The sequence below is a fragment of the Carassius carassius genome, chromosome 8, assembly GCF_963082965.1.
Source record: "Carassius carassius chromosome 8, fCarCar2.1, whole genome shotgun sequence".
Lineage (NCBI taxonomy): Eukaryota > Metazoa > Chordata > Actinopteri > Cypriniformes > Cyprinidae > Carassius > Carassius carassius.
Window position 1 is genome coordinate 11,363,130 of NC_081762.1, and position 18,418 is coordinate 11,381,547.

An 18,418-nucleotide genomic window follows, 5' to 3' on the forward strand; every position below is an offset into this window, starting at 1 on the left:
CAATAAACCACATTTTTTCATGTATTTTTATGTGTACTTATTTATTTATCAATTAACGATAGCTAAACTGATAAATAAATGAATGCCAATGATCGCTTTTCTTTTAAACTCAGTTTTTACATGCTGTTATCATAATGCATAGTATATGCGCGCACCACAAAACAACATGGGGGCTTCAATGACCTTGTTGTTCAAAACGGAGGCTGGCCTGACCACAGTTTGGGAAGGATTGAGGAGCAAGCTCTCTTGGGTGCTTGGGGGGTAGACTTCAATCAATTGCAAAAGCCTAGAATTGACAAGTGTGATGTATTTGCAAATACATTTCTTGTCAAATAAAAGCTATTGTGGAATAATTCAGTTTTTCATTACAACCCGAATTCCGGAAAAGTTGGGACGTTTTTTAAATTTTAATAAAATGAAAACTAAAAGACTTTCAAATCACATGAGCCAATATTTTATTCACAATAGAACATAGATAACATAGCAAATGTTTAAACTGAGAAAGTTTACAATTTTATGCACAAAATGAGCTCATTTCAATTTTGATTTCTGCTACAGGTCTCAAAATAGTTGGGACGGGGCATGTTTACCATGGTGTAGCATCTCCTTTTCTTTTCAAAACAGTTTGAAGACGTCTGGGCATTGAGGCTATGAGTTGCTGGAGTTTTGCTGTTGGAATTTGGTCCCATTCTTGCCTTATATAGATTTCCAGCTGCTGAAGAGTTCGTGGTCGTCTTTGACGTATTTTTCGTTTAATGATGCGCCAAATGTTCTCTATAGGTGAAAGATCTGGACTGCAGGCAGGCCAGGTTAGCACCCGGACTCTTCTACGACGAACCCATGCTGTTGTTATAGCTGCAGTATGTGGTTTTGCATTGTCCTGCTGAAATAAACAAGGCCTTCCCTGAAATAGATGTTGTTTGGAGGGAAGCATATGTTGCTCTAAAACCTTTATATACCTTTCAGCATTCACAGAGCCTTCCAAAACATGCAAGCTGCCCATACCGTATACACTTATGCACCCCCATACCATCAGAGATGCTGGCTTTTGAACTGAACGCTGATAACATGCTGGAAGGTCTCCCTCCTCTTTAGCCCGGAGGACACGGCGTCCGTGATTTCCAACAAGAATGTCAAATTTGGACTCGTCTGACCATAAAACACTATTCCACTTTGAAATAGTCCATTTTAAATGAGCCTTGGCCCATAGGACACGACGGCGCTTCTGGACCATGTTCACATATGGCTTCCTTTTTGCATGATAGAGCTTTAGTTGGCATCTGCTGATGGCACGGCGGATTGCGTTTACCGACAGTGGTTTCTGAAAGTATTCCTGGGCCCATTTAGTAATGTCATTGACACATTCATGCCGATGAGTGATGCAGTGTCGTCTGAGAGCCGAAGACCACGGGCATCCAATAAAGGTCTCCGGCCTTGTCCCTTACGCACAGAGATTTCTCCAGTGTCTCTGAATCTTTTGATGATGTTATGCACTGTAGATGATGAGATTTGCAAAGCCTTTGCAATTTGACGTTGAGGAACATTGTTTTTAAAGTTTTCCACAATTTTTTTACGCAGTCTTTCACAGATTGGAGAGCCTCTGCCCATCTTTACTTCTGAGAGACTCTGCTTCTCTAAGACAAAGCTTTTATAGCGAATCATGTTACAGACCTGATATCAATTAACTTAATTAATCACTAGATGTTCTCCCAGCTGAATCTTTTCAAAACTGCTTGCTTTTTTAGCCATTTGTTGCCCCCGTGCCAACTTTTTTGAGACTTGTAGCAGGCATTAAATTTTAAATGAGCTAATTAAGTGGATAAAAGTGTAAAATTTCTCAGTTTAAACATTTGCTACGTTATCTATGTTCTATTGTGAATAAAATATTGGCTTGTGTGATTTGAAATTCCTTTAGTTTTCATTTTATTAAAATTTAAAAAACATCCCAACTTTTCCGGAATTCGGGTTGTACTTTTCTAAACCCAATAAGAATATAGTAAATAACGTCCGCCTAACTAAGTGAAAGGTCCAGATGTTTCATATTTCCTTTTAGCGCAAAACATTCAATGTGGAGGAGGGCTGAAGTTAAAAGTGTTGATAATTATTCTGACTGATGATTAGATCTAAAACAAAACCATAATTAACCTGGCAAAGAAAACATAGGTTAGCACCGGTCTGATTGGCACATTTGGTGTTATGAGCTGTAAGCCAGAATGGCAATGTCTTGAAAGAAACAGAAAGAGAAAAATGCATGACCAAACATACGTTTTTCTTCTCTGCACACTGCGATGTGTTTGCATGTGTGTGTTTCCAATGAGGAACCCCCACTCCCAGGGGGTCATTTCCTGTCTAGTCCTCACATGAATTTGTCGGCTGACACACGCTTAGCTATGATGAAGAAAACTGTTGTGTGTACACAAAATGTGCTTGTGGGAGAAAAAAAATATCACCACACAAATTACTTAATTCAAGTTGCCCTGGAAAGAATAAAATGTATGCAACTGAAAAGACAAAGAGTGAAATGAGTGGAGAAAGAGAACGAAACCATGTGCCATTAGCTTCACAAATTGCACAACCAACAGCAAAAGAATGGAAAAAGCATAAGAGATATGGAAAAGAGAGACCAGGAGGAGAAAATAGTAAAAAAAGGACCCAGGGAAAAGAGACTATTAGAAAAAAGAAAGAGACAGATGGAGAATGAAAAATAGCAGGATGTGTAATAAAATGCATGTTGCCTGAGATTGATGCACATGGTTTTCATGAGCCAAAGTCTTTGAATGAAAAATAGCAAATCAGAGTGTTTTAGCATCACCATGCCTACGTTAAAATAATCAATAATAAATGCAAAAAAGTCATACACTTGTACAAAAAACAGTAGCATTCCCATGTGTATAAACTCCTGCACGTTTCCCAAATGTTAGCACATTGTTCAATCTTGGTTATTTGTTTTGGAAACAAACTCCCAATGAATGTTCTTTTCAGGTTGTTGTAACCATCTTCTAACATTCTCTAAATGTTGCAGGGAGCTTTTGTGTGACAACCAGAACCTAAACTGTTAGCATAGACACATCTTCTGACATAATCTTTTTTGTATCTCTGTATGTTTCATTTGCATAGTGTCGCTACAACACACAGCACAAACCTATAAGCATACACACCTTCAAACACATCTCATTCTTAGTCTCTCTCATGAGGGCACATGTCTCTTAGTAACGATCACCCTCTCTGAGAAAGCAGGGAGGTTGCCTATTGGAAACACATGCTGCCTTATTGATGAACAACAGCTTTCCATAAAAACATGTCACTCATTTAGCATCATTCATTTACCTAAAAAACCAAAGGCAAAATGATAAACTCCCAAAACTCATCTAACAATACAATATGTACAGTATATGGGCATTTGTCGTTCTCATTCTCTTATTCATTGTGATAAATGTAAGTGTGAATTATTTTACATTCCTGTCTGTCTTCAGGATTTTTAGTTCTTGCAACTGTATATATCTCTGTATCAGTATTCGTGAGAACAAGAGAAAAAGGGGGAGAAAAGGAAAAGAGAGATTTGAGGGCTTGACATGAGCAACAGCTGGTTGGGTCATTAAGTTCTTTAACCTAGATCTGCTGCACAGACTTTAACTCTCTACTGCCCTTTACACAGTATAAGTCTGTGTACATCTGTGGAGTCAGGGCACAAATCTTACTGGTACTGACATCCTGCTGAGAAAGTAAAACAGGCAAACGAACTTATGTCACTATAAAGCCTATACTGTGAGAGTGTATGTGTGTATCTGCATCTTTTAACACCATGGCAGTTGATCCCTAAAGTGATAGTTCATTTAAAAATCATAATCCATCCCATAATTTACTCGCCCTAATGCAGCTTCACAACTGTATGACAAAAGAAAAATATTTGAACTGTTTTTGACTCTACAAGGGTCCTAAAAACATGTGAATCCATTGACTTTCATTATGGACGAAAAGCTTTTTTTTTAATGATCTTTATTTGTGTTCCATAAACAAATAAACAAACCAAAAATCATAGGCTATATATTTGGAATGACTTGATGGTTAGTAAATTCTGATATCAGAATTTATATTAACTCTCCATAATGTTTTCTATCTAGATCCTAATGTTAAATCGACCTTTAGTCAGGTTAGACACTTATTTGGTTTAACCCTTATGCGTTGTTGGGGACGGTTTCGTCCACTAGGGGGTAAAGTTGAGTCTTATTTTGGTCACAACTTTCTCTGTGTTTCAGCAAATGGAACGATTTTTGGTGACAAATCTTATTTTGACACATATTTTGCACATAAAATGCTTATAAAATTTTCAACAACTCAACAATACACTTTGGGCAAATTCACTACCCTTTCGTTATGTTCGTGGATGAAAATATCCACTAAATTAAATTGCTGTAAAAATGTATCAGATAAATATTTTTGTTCTATTTTTTTTCGCATAAATCTATTAATCAACCACAGTCCTGATCAAAATGTAAAAAAAAATCCAAGATTTTAACTTATTTTCAATATAAAAAGCAATTGTGGACTGGATTTTTTTTTACCTTTTATCACAGTCTTGGGCATGTCAAAGATTAGGAACAACATTGGCTTTGATGCATTGTTAGTTTTTGTGCAGCATTACATTTTAATTTTTTCTCCCTCATTTATTGTTCACGGCTGTTTTTACCCCATTGACTTCATTATAACAACATTTTTTGATTGCAAAGCCATGACACCATATAATCATGCATTCTTGATTGTAGGTGGTTTTCCCTGTTGGGAAAAGGTAAAATTTGTTATTTTTACAGTTGATCACTAGGTGGGACCATGAACCCTTTAGATAGGCCTGTGCAAAAAAATAAAATAAAAAAAAAGCTTAATTTCTGGCTTGTATATGGAGTTATATGGAGTATAACAGCAAAATATAGTGTTTGTGTGTGTGAGAGATTCTTGATCACTGGAGGGGTCAAGCTGCATAATCATTTCTAAACTTTGGTACAAGTCAAGCCATTTCTCGTGTTGCTTGCTGTTCTTCTCACCATCAAAAGACCGGCAGGATGGCATCCAAGTATTTAAATCCACGTACCTTGTTTTTGTTTAGTCTGTACTTGTCACCATTAAAAGGCAGCAGGTGCATAAATACACTTACTTTGTTTTTGTTTACTCCATGAGAGCTGAGAGCTGAGGTGTACATTTTGATTTTCTCAAATACATCAAGATATCATCAAAATACATTAATTTTATATTGAAAATAAGTTATTTTGTTTGCCCCCCCCACTCAATGACATAATTTATGAACTTGGCAATTAAAGAGTTAAAATCTTGGATTTTTTAAAACATTTGGTAGTTTTGTTCAGGGCAGAGGTTGATTAATTGATCTATGCAAAAAAAGTGAAAAAAATATTTATCTGATAAATTTTGACAGCAGTTTAATTTAGTGGATATTTTAATCCCAAATAAAAACGAAAGGGTATAGTGATTTTGAACAACGCACAAGGTTTAACGTCCATTAAAATGATCTTTACAATGGTACGCAGTGTACAAAGGTCTTAAAATGTGTAATTTTTGCAACTCACTATTTTCAAAACTGTTTCATAGAGTTTTTGTCTATTATTTATTTATTTTTCATAAAAGATGTTTCATCAACTGAACAATCACACAGTAGAATCCACTGAAAGCATTACTCCTGTCAAAGACTATAGAATACACAAGATGTGTAACCAGTATAGTTTTGAGTGGGGGAAAAAGCAACATTTAATATGGCTGCTCTATTGCAGGAAGCCCCGCCTTCAGAATAAAATAGCCAATCACTATTCGGTCAGCGCATCACTACAGCTGTTGCTAGAAGTTCCGGTTGCTATAGAAAAAGTCTGTTCTGAGGACATGTCCTTAGGACTGTGTATGCGCACTGGCTGGTCTAGCCTGAAAGTCCACATAAACTGGACGTTGCTGCAGACTTTATTTGCATATGGTGATGCATTTCTGGTCTCAGACGTCACATCCACGGTGAGTCCGTTATTGTGAGAACATTTCCACACCCATAAACATGACGGCACAAAACAAAACACCTTAATAACCAATCACATTACAGCCTTGACTTCATTGAATTGAGTTGTACAACACTCAGTCACATTTACATATATAATAAGAATGAATAAGAAGTGCTGTAAACTGAATCTGCAAGAAGTCAGTGTTGTCTCTTAGAAAACTGCATTTTTATGTAGGTAAACTCAAAAAATTGTTTGATCCAAAAGTATTGTTCACTGTAAAACATGTTGAAGATTAGCAGATAAGCTGTCGATTCATTAAATGATGAGCCATTTCCAATAAAAAGCTGTTTGTTCAGTATAGTGAAGCCTCTCCTCCATTGCCATCCTTTTAAAAAAAGGCCTCTGGTGTCCTTGCCCACGTACTGCCAAACCGGAAGCATTAGCATTAGCTGTTACGCTTTTTTGGCTAAAGGTTGCAATCTTGCCTTCTAGTGTCTCTGGAAGTAATACCATTCCAGAGCAAAAGCAAATGTTCAGATTTTTTATTGAAGGTTACCAAGACAAATTATTTATTTCAGTGGATTAACTTGCATAGATTAATTGTTCACTTTAAGACTAACAATGTGCATCTGTAAATGTTGATTTAATGCAGACTTAAATAAGCTTTTTAACACTATTTGAGAAAAAAAAAACATATTTAAGATACAGTTGTTGTCAGACTTCATTGGTGATTTAAAATAAGAAATTTACAGTTTTTCTCAGTCGACTTTGGTACATTTCTCAGATCAGAATCGAAATTCTCAAAACTACCTGTTCAATCTTCACATCATTGTGTCACTTGTGCACATAAAAAAACTGTTTCTCATTTCTTTGAACAAGTTGCAAATGCTTTGGTTCATCCATGCAAATGATTATGTACAATTCTCTGCTGTTTCCTACATTATCAATTGCTTATGTCATGTTGATCCAAATGTATTATAATGGATCTCTGTTGAATAGTCTCACCCCCCACAACATTTAAGCATTAGGTCATAGCATAATTCCTTACATGCAAAATGGTTAAACAAGTTGTCATAATATGTCAAGGATATTTCTATACATTTCCATTAGCCTTTTTTTCTAAATCTGTCCTGCATTGGTAAATTGCTCCCAATTCTTCTTGATTTTCTTTAACGTAGGTGCATCTCATGAACCATCAACTGTCAAGTATATATATATAGCCGGAGCATAACACAGTGTTTCAATGTCTGAAAATCTCATCCCTAAACAAGAGAGGGGTCAGATTGGAGATGACCTGCCAAAGTAGGTGATAGTTTGGGACAATGTCAGTTTCCACCGTTCCAACATCATCAGGCAATGGTTTACAGCCCACAACAGGATGCTGATGGAGTTCCTCTCACCATATGATCGACCCTTCTGGCTGCCACAGATGCAGCGTGTGATGACATCACAGCAGAGGCTGGATAAGAAACTCTAAAAGATTGTTTCCACACTGCATCGCAAGAGAAGATATTTGTTGTGTTGTGGAAGAGAATTTGTGGAACGTCAGGAGATGTAGGAAGACTGCACTGTAATTCCTACAGCACAGCATGTACAGTTTTCCCTAAAGAGATTGTCCTATGTTCACATTTCTACTTTTGTTTTCTTTGTGCTTTGCAGTGCTGTTTTTTCCTTTCTGTATTGCAATGACATGGTCTGTCAACAAATTACAGTACAAACAGTAAAAGCGTAAATGTGAATCTTGTCCCTTGCAATCAAACTCCCACATACACTAAGGTGTAACCTACAATTTATAATAATTGTCATCAAACCTGTAGCCATAGTTTACATCAGAACATCCCTCCACAGTACACTGTTATACTGACAACATACCTAAGCAATTTGACTGTCTTATCCGTACACAATGACACAAGGACTTGTCATTCTGATGGCACTGACATGTTCATTGACACATATATTTATTTTTGAGATGAACTAAGGATTTTGAGCAAGAGACTGGCTCAACATAAAAAAAGCAGGTAATCCATGGTGTTTTGCTATTTGTACAAGTTGTTTTGAGAAATGCACTTGCACTGTTTTGCAAATGTCAAGGATGATTCGAGAAATGTACCAAAGCGACTGAGAAAAACTGTAATAGTAAGCTTGATGAACAGTTTTGGAGAATTTGATGTTTCCCCATTCAGTGAGACAGGAGCTGCACTTGCATGCCCTATAGGTGTTTCAAAGATGGCCCCCGAGTGACTTGACTAGCTTTAAAGGGACTTTGCTTGAATCCCTCACAGCCTCATTTTCATTCCTGTCAACAATTAAACATGGCGCTACCCTAAAATCTATTTACCTAAGGTTGGAACTACATAACTTTTTCCCAGAGTTTTGCCCCAATTTTAAGTGTTCTCAGTGGCTGTGAACTGTGGCTGCTAAAACACACACTTCTGTCTCTCACGTCACAGTGGTTGGTGAAAACAGTGAAAAAACAGTAACCATAACAGCACCTACTGGTCACAGTCATTTAATATTAGGTTTCATGACAGTATCAAACACTTTACTACTGTTTTTGTTTTACGCAAATAGTGTAGGCCTAACATTTGTAAGGCGTGGAAGAAACAAACCATCAACCTTATAATGGTCAGCCACAGGTGGTTTGGAGAGAAGTATCAGTTGTTCTCCTTGAGTGTAACCAGCGAAATGGGTTACATCTGGAAAAAATTAAAACCTTTACACCGAGAGATGTGTGTGTGTGGGGGGGGGGGGGGTGAACTGAGTGTGTGTGAGAGAGAGAAGGAATGTAGGCAACTCTTGTGAGTTTGATGTTCCACATCACTGCGCTGTACCAGATTATTTCTTTCATCTCTTTACTCTTTCTAGATAACACACATATGCACGCAAGACTAACTATAATAAATCTGAGGTTTTAAATAATGCTGATAAAAATCAAAAAGCACACAAGCTTCAAGATGTTGTTGTTCCTTTGGCCTGTGGATGAGTTAATGCGGTTGTTTTGTATTGTACACCTTTAGAGTGTGCTGCACTAGGAAAAAGCAACATAATACAGTTTTTTCTCAGTTTCTTTGGTGCATTTCTTGAATCATCCTTACTATTTGAAAAGAGGTATGTGCATTTCTCAAAACAATTTGTACAAACAGCACCACAAAACAGATTACCAGCAAAAGCCTGTAACTTACTCAAAATCTTTAGTTCAACTCTCAAAAGCAAGTATTCATGTCAATGAACATATCAGTGCAATCAGAATGAAAAGTCCTTGTGTCATTGTTCACAAAAAAGATCAAAATGCTTATTCATGTTTTCAATATAACAGTGCACTTTGTTAGTATTACCTGATGTAAACTATGGCAACATTTTGGATGACAGTGTATTTCCAGTGTATATAACATATATATCCATTTTAAAAGTACAAATTTACACATTACTGTATGTGGGATATTGATTGAAAGAGATTGAATAGAATTCACAGTTACACTTTTACAGTTTTTCTCAGTTTCTTTGGTACATTTCTCGAATCATCCTTGAGATTTGCAAAACAGTAAGTGCATTTCTCAAAACAACTCGTACAAATAGCAAAACACCATGGATTACCTGCAAAAGCCAGTCTCTTGCTCTAAATCCTTAGTTCATCTCTCAAAAATAACTATCTGTGTCAATGAACATGTCAGTGCCATCAGAATGACAAGTCCTTGTGTCATAGTTTACGGATAAGACAGTCAAATTGCATGTTTTCAATGTCTGATGTAAACTATGGCAGCATGCCATATGCTTATGTATGCCATATATCCATTTCAAAAGTACACATTTACACATTTCTGTATGTGGGATATTGATTGAAAGAGACTGGATAGAATACCCAGTTACACTTTTACAGTACTAGTGGTCTGACCCAAAGAATAATAATAATAAAAAACACCTTTACAATGTCATTGTGATATAGAAATGGAAAAATAAATATGGGCACAAAGATGAAAATAAGTCAAATTCCAAAATTTGTAACTCTTGTGTTGTTCTCTGTCTATACAGTATAAGCTTTCCAACAAGGTATGAGATTCATACCTTTGAGCTATTTCAGAGAAATGGTTTATCATTGGTTGATCTACATTCTCTTAGTCTAGGTTCTCTTGCACAATTCATGCCAAATTTACAAAAAAAAACTAGATGAACAATTTTGCATGTAATGATTTATATGATGAACTAAAGACTAGATGTTTTGAGGGGTAAGACTATTGCACAGAAAACGATATAATACAATTTGAGCGACATGACATTAGCAACTGATAATGTAGGAAACCACAGATAAATGTACATAATCAATTCCATGAATGTACAAAAGCTATCGCAACTTGTTCAAAAGAATGAGAATCTGGTTTTATGATGTGTATAAATGACTAGATGATGTGGAATTTGTACAAGTAGTTTTGAGAATTTCATTTCTGATTTGAGAAATGCACCAAAGCAACTGAGAAAAACTGTAATCATCTTTGAGGTTTTGTATGAATAAAAAAAGTAAATAAACCGCTGTCGATGATGCTTTTGCCTCGTATTGCAACTCAACTGTTATTCATTCAAACAATAGCAGCTGTGTTTTGTTGTGAAAGCAGCTATTTACATAAATGGCAATGTAAAAAGTAGGCAGATCTCCTTCCTATATACTATATATTATCCTATTTCTTTTTTTCTCTTACAAGTGATATGATCAGCATTTAAATTTTGAGCCAAATGTTAAGTTTGAGTGATGATTCATTTCAGAATGTACTTTAATAACAACTGCATGTACTCCACAAATCTGTTCAAAACCGATGACCATGTTCTCTACCAAGATTTAAGATTATCCAAAGAGCTTCTTGTGCTGCATTGTGTGCACAAACATCTGATCATCTGTACAAAGGCTTGACATTATGAGTTTCACAAATCTGCTTATTTGATTCACGACAGAATTTAAAAACATTTAATGTTCATTTTATGTAATATTTTGGATCCAACTTTTAGATCTAACTCTCATTAATTTTTAGACACAAGGAATAACAACTACACACTAGCATGAACATGCTAAAATATAGATGACTCATCGTACGGACACACACACACACACACACAAGCATTAACAGTGAGTACACTGTACAGTGAGATAAATTGGTGTTTCTGAATGAGAAGACCCACTCTACCAGTCTGACAGGCTGTTTTTCTGTGTCCTCTCTTACTCTCTCATGCTCAAAGAGAAAGAGAGAAAAGGCAGGGAGAGGGAGTGGTCACACAGAAAGAGAGAGATGACATACTCATCATATTTCAGCCAAGGCCTTTTTGTTTTGATGTCCATTTGAAATAAAACACCTAGAAGCAAACATTGAATGATGCACCTGTAAGCAATGCATTATGCAGGCCAGTACATCTGCAGGACAGCGCTGCACGGTGCATGTTTAAAAAATATATAAGAAATAAATACACTTCATACACTCATTTGTATACTTTTTGTACATTTTATTGCATTACATACAAAATATCAAAGCAGCATTTGCAAACAAATAATGACTTTTTTTAGGATCAACTTCACCTCTCTGAAGTATTTTTTATATACAGTATATTATTTTTAACTGACTAGCATTGAGGTACTTTTTCATGGGTGTATGATGTTGCTTTATCTCAAATACATTATGATCCACAAAGTTTGACAACCAGAAAGTGTCCAACACTTCTTGTCTTCATTTTGAAGAAAATAACTATTGCTTCATGTTTTGTAACCTAGACAGACAGACAAAGAGAAAGAAAGACAGGAAGAAAGAAAGAAATTAGGAAGGAAGGAAGGAAGGATGGACGGATGGATGGATAGATAGATAGGATCAATCAATTGAACTATAGATGGATACAGAGAGTGAAATGATTTAGTGAAATCATTCAGTGGGTTTGTTTGTTTTTCGGCAGGTTACCTCAAGTAAACCCTCTCCCTCTCAAGTAAATGTTTTACCCTTAATCAAATACCAGTAATGTGTGCACGGTTTATGTGTTTGTTCATTAGATTAAATTAATATTGTTAAAAAAAACATGCATGTAGGGTTATGTATATAATTTACCAAAATTTGGCAATACAAAACACTCACTGTGAGTGCATATACACACAGTTTTGCTAGAAACAGTGTTGCGGAGTTAACAGAATTAAATAATTTAATTACTAATGTTACAGTTAATGAGAAAAATTGTGTACTTATAGTTATGAAAATGTGAACGATTACGAAGGGGTTACATCAGAATATTATCACACACAGACAGATTTTATTGATTTCTTTCCAAAATTGCATTGACTGCTATGTTACGAGTTTAGGACACAGAATAGGACATGTTTATTTGATAACAGTTTTATTTCCTATTTGGGCTCATGTATGTTTTATTTTTTAAATTAACTGTTTGTTATTTTCAAGGCACTGTTAGATGTTAGATTTACTGTCATAGCTAAGATTTCATTTCAAAAACAGTATCATAGCTATCAAAGTATATCTTATGTATTTAACCTCAAAATGAAAATCAAAAGTAAAAGTAAAGTAAAAAGTCTCAAAGTAAAAAGAGGTGCTAAAATCTGATTTTGTGGTGACTGTGCTTTAAATTATTATAATCTTAATTCAAGTGATGAAGGATTTAAAAAGTCTGACAGTAATCAGTGTTGAGTACTACTGTTAAGGTTACCCTATCTGCTTTAAATATTTGAAAATGATTAACAGTTTAGAAAAATGAAGAAGTAATTCAGAAACTTAAATTTAGAAAAGTAATCAAATGTAATCAGTTACATTAATAAAGTAATTGAAATAGTTCTACTACTTAATTACATTTTCAATAGGGTAACTTGTAATCTGTAACCTATTACATTTTCAAAGTAACCTTGCCATCACTTGCTTGAAACATGTAGCTTTGCTCATCTCTTTATTTAGCGTGCAGTGCATATTAATTAAATGTAATAGTATGTGCAGTATGTATGGTTTCGATCCCTGTGGAAGAGAGGGAGTCCCCCAGTTATGCAGCAGGGCCAGTTTTATGCTTAGTTAGACATTTCATGAACTCTTCTTGTACAGCCTTTTTTTCAACCTATTGTTGAATGATACTGTGGAAACCACATTCCTGGATATATTTCCTCTTTCTCATTCTCACTCTCATTCCTTCTCTTTGTTTCACTTATGCACTCAAAAATTGAGAAACTCTGATGAGTGATGTGCCATCTCACAGGGAGCAGAGACTATTTCAGATGGCATTCCTGGCCTTATCTTCCTGTGGAGTTTGCTGTTGCATAGAAACTATTGGCATTCCTGACCATTCCCCCTCTGACCCATCCAGTCTTCCTCTGAAACCAGGAGATTTCCATCTGTCTTTCAGATGACCCCAGCATGACCTTGCAGGCCACCCAGCATAGAGCCTCTGCTCAGTCTTTTTAAACAGGATATTTAAGAAGCTGTTATAAATATGCCTTGGAAATGAATATTACTGGTGTGCATCTTGACACACTGACATAATTTAGGATATGTCAGTGGAAGTTATTTTCAGTTCAGATTGCTAAAGCATGCATTTTAATCTGGGACAAGCCTTAAGCCTTGTTTGTGAAATTGGGGGACTATAAATTTGTCGTAATTATAATTTACCACGTTTAGATATGTATCTATTCAAACGTATATATATATATATATATATATACTTGCCTTGAAAGTTTTCTACACTCATCCAGTTGCAGCTGAAACAGGTAAGCAAGCAGATTTCCATTTGCAAATCTACCCTTTCGGCAGTTATACTGCAAATTGATATTCAAATTTATTCTATTTTAAAGCTTTTATATTAGTCTATATATTAAAGCAGCGATTACTGTAAATTATATCAAAATGTCACTGTGGAAATGTATTAATTGTATACTCAAACATAGGTTTATCTTTCAGAAACAAATGTGATTTATATTTAATGTGTACCTGTGCTTGTCTTTGTGAAAGAGATTGGAAGACATAAACTGAAAGAGATGCCTTCAAACTAATTTAAAAAACTGTCTAAATCTTGATGGTTCACAGTATATCAGCATGTGTGTAGTGAAAGTACGGGAACATTGTTGGCCAATAGTACAGCAGAAACTGGCATCAGTCCACATTTCGTTTATCTCTAAACTCTTACTTCAGGTCAAGCTGGGAGTGACAAAATGTTGCAAGACCTCAAGGGATTCCCTCCAACAATGTCAGTTCCCTGAGACTGCCTAGAAATGTAATCTGTCTTACTGATCAAAGTGATATGAGTAACACAGAGGGCTTTGATTGTTCAGCTCTTTGTCTAAATATCCTTTCTAATGCATTTGACCAGAGTGAAATATAACTTCAAACCACAGTTGTCACTGTATTCACTGTAAAGTGGAGGCAAACATAACACAAGTCACTGTTCTGCTCATAGCCTACACACTGCATTCTATATTCATGTTGGGCTTTAAGAATGACAGTCTAGAATAATGATTCCATTGTCATTTCTGCAACATTTTAGACGGGCATGTGGCATCACTCCACTGTTCGGTGAAGCGGGAACACTACTCTTCTGTGTGAAGCTGACTTTGTCCAATATGAAATTGTTTTAGCTACAGCTTCGTTTAATTTCGACGTTCAGTCTATCAATAAACATTGACATAGTAGTGGAGGGTTGGGCTCGTTTGTTTAGATCACACAAGAATGCTCTCCACCTTGAAAAAAAGAAAAAAGTTACACCGAGGAAAAAGCGACTCGATGTTCGTTCCCAGGGCAACTACAAGCCCAACCCACCTCCATAGTAGAATTACCTGAATTCTCCTCACGTGACCGATCCCCAGGCCTTCCGACCAATCAGAAGACAGGACAGGTGCGCTCATGGTAGTTTCGGAGGTGGAATCTCAGGTACTCTTGTAAACTCCGACGACACTATAAAGTCTTTCACGTAAGTTCAAATTTTGCGTGGCATATTCAGAACCTCCTCCAGGTGATGTTGGTCAAAGGATAATGTTACGTTTTCTCACAGACTAAGATATCTATTCAGTCGAGTTATGCGCAAAACTGCGTCTCAGTGATTGAAGTCTTCGGGTACGCGGGAGTGAAAGATGATTTTCACGCACCGTGATTTCTTCTGAGGATTCAGCGTCTCTGTTGTCTCAGCACCCTTTTCATTTAGAGGAACCTCGGGCTGCGTTTATCTTGTTCTCATCATTTGTGTGCAGGTGAGTCGCTCAGGCTGATGATCAGGTTCGTTGTTGGGGGATGAATCATCACCTGTAAAAGACTGTGGCGCTTATGGCGCTGTAAACCTGTTCTGCATCACAGGGCAATATCCTAGGTTGTTTGTCTTGTATGACGCGAAGATCATTTGTTTTGTACGAATTAAGTTATTTGCAAATCGGCCTAGTTTTAAAATGACATTCGTACAGAATATGACTTTAATACATATTAACATATATGATAAACGTTCTTACAATTTCTGAATTTAAAGTCAATTTGATATTTTGTATGAGTGTAGAAAAATGTCAGGTGGTGTAACTGAGATTGAAAAACAACACCAACAACAAAAATGATAAAACGTAGTTTTGAATAAAATTGTATAATGATTTATTATTATTAGGGTAGTTCTTTAAAAATATGTAAAGCAATTTTAATATCAATGGTGTAATCGACATGCACGAAGCCATTTTGTTGTCATGTGACAAACCATAAAATAGAGAGGGCCCTTTTAGACCACTAGCCTATAAGATAAAATAATAGCTACGAGAAATAAAATCTGAAAGTTATATATATATATATATATATATATATATATATATATATTTTTTTTTTTTTTTTTTTTCTTTTCTTTTTTTTTTTTTCTTTTTTTTTTTTTTTTCAGAAAAGTAAAATATAGGCTACATGTTATACTCTACTTTGGAATGGTAGCCTATATAACATTCATAATGTATGAAACCATGAATACAAAGTTTTGGTTACATTTCTAAGAACTTGACACGTGTTTTAAACTACATTTTAAAAAGAGTTCTCCATTTTGGATCTTATCTTGTCTTATTTGTCCCTATAAGCAAATCCATTTTTATAACATTAATGTATCCAGTGAAGGGTGGAGATATAGCCTATGACATTAAGTAGCCTATATTAAACCTAATCTATTACAGATCTATCTCAGATTACACTGAACTGTTGTTATTCTTGAATAGACATGTTGTGTCTATTGTTGTTCTTACGTCATAGCGACATAAGCGTGGGTTAATAGTTTACAATTAAATGTTAGGTAGCCTAAACCTAAAAATAGATACAACATAGTTGATCCAATTTTAATGTTGAAGTTGTAACTTGATCGTATTTATTTATTGTCTGTTTAGTTTTAACAATGACTGAGAAAACAGCTCCCTGGTGGAGGTCTTTCGTGGGCAAGAGGAGAAAGGCAGCCAGAGAATCGGCGGCGACACTGGAGCAGGACCTCCGTAATCAGGCTTCAGCAGGGTCCACACAGCATCCCTCCGCTGAGCCGGACCAACGGCTCGCTTCACCGACACGCCCAGGGAAAGAAGAGGGCAACTGCTTACCGAGTGAAGAAACATACGACGACTCCGCTGTTCAGCCAACATTCAACGAGAGCTCCAATCGCCGCATTCTCATCGTGTCCCGCTCAGGACGCTTCAAAGAGAATCGGAAGAAGCGCGTCAGTCTTCCACAGAACCACGGGGATGATGGGAAATCAGCCGACGTCCTGTCAACGCGCTGAATGCCACCTCGGTTTGGTAGAGCACTAAACACGGCACTACCTCCATTCTGACACTGTTGAACTCAATTTGTCTTATGAATGCACTTGTATGAAGTTATGAGGATAGATTTATTTTCTAATGCTGGAAATAATGACATTTGCCTGCTGAAACAAAAGTTTCTTAGTCTGGCCAGGCTACTCTTTACAGGGGTTTTGAGCACTTAACAGTAGCTGGAAGACCAACTGGCTGACCAGTCTGGGTTACTAACTGAACTATAAGATGTTTTTTTTTTTTGGCAGCAGGGTTATTGGACATACAGCACAATCATTTTTGTGAAGGATACAACTTTTTTTTTGATTTGTCATACATAATTTGCACTGTTTTGTGATGTTATTGCAGTACTTTATGAAGGAGTGTATATTAGAAGGATTTAGCAGCAAATATTTTTAATGGTAATCAGTGTGCTGCAAGCACAGCCTTATAATGACTTGTTTTTAATGCTTGTGCATGCATGGTCCTATCCGTCCAGAATCCATATATGCCATGATAGTCATGCATCCGACATGTCAGAAATCAAAGCCATGCATTTTCTTGTGTAGTTTGTTTTATTGAATCCAGGACACCTTGATAGTAGTAATTCATTCTCCCACTGGAAAACAATAGTGCTACATTTTCATTAGACAAACCAAAGATTTTATTCTTATAATCTTATAGTCAAGAGAAGCAAAATAAGTTGAAATTGGTTACTATTCAGTCATCCTAAATTAGAATGGAACCTGATCATTCGGTTAAAAAACTGTGATCAAACTATGAGATTTAATCTGTTATTATGAGTGAAGCTGATTGTTTGAGAAATAGGCCTCTGTAGCTTCAGATCCTTTGAGTAGGCAAGTGATGCAGAGACAGATTTGAGATTTGTGTCTATAATGAAGATTTAGACAAGATTTCCGTGCAATCAGGAGAAAATTGGAATATACTGTACTCTTTTGCATTAGTTTGCTAAATTTAGCTTGGGAAGGAAGTGTTACAATATCAGATTTTAAATAAACAGATGATTTTTCCATCTTAAACATTTATTTGTGCATGTGATGAGTTGTTGTTGCCCCTGAATGTGCTTATGTGTATGTGAGTGTTTGTTATGGGTGGGGTGAACAGACATCAATAGGTCATTATTAGAGTTAAAGTATTTAAACTCCATCACTGTGTGCTAATGCTCGTCACCTCACCTGAGACATTCATCTTTAACCTCATCAACCCTGTATCACAACATTCCTTACTCTTAGAAGACACGTTTCTCAGAGAGCCAGAATGACTACATTGTCTTTCCCTAATAGTATGGAAAATATTAGATCATTTGCATGGACTTACAAACCAGAGATAATACAATCAAAGCTTGTAGAGTCGTGACTGCACTGTTCACATTGAATTAAACGCATTTTAACGTTGTTGTTTGACACACTTAGTTTTTTAGTTTTCACTCAATAAAATATTCAGATACTATCTTGACCCCATTTCTGATTAAATCTGGTTTGGAGGTCATCTTTAATTAGCAATGCCTCTCTACTCTGCGCACACACAAACGGATCGTTGTAAAAAACTACCACTAGAGAGCGATCTGGTCGCGCGCAGCAAATAGCACAGCCACCTGAAGCACAAAAATTAGATATGATGTTAAACAACTAATAAAAGCCTTAGCTTTTGGCATACTTTCTACATGCATTTT

The 18,418-nt window shown here is 36.1% G+C and overlaps 1 protein-coding gene across 1 annotated transcript; it reads left to right on the forward strand.

Moving 5' to 3' along the window:
* The first annotated feature begins 16,340 nt into the window (after positions 1-16,340).
* Positions 16,341-16,715, forward strand: LOC132144866 (proline-rich protein 15-like). Its single transcript, XM_059555422.1, has one exon. It carries the CDS (start codon positions 16,341-16,343, stop codon positions 16,713-16,715), a length of 375 nt encoding a protein of 124 aa, XP_059411405.1.
* The last annotated feature ends 1,703 nt before the right edge of the window (positions 16,716-18,418 follow it).

Bases quoted from the DNA above. Each gene is read 5' to 3' on its own strand.
- LOC132144866 (XM_059555422.1), top strand. From the start codon at position 16,341: ATGACTGAGAAAACAGCTCCCTGGTGGAGGTCTTTCGTGGGCAAGAGG.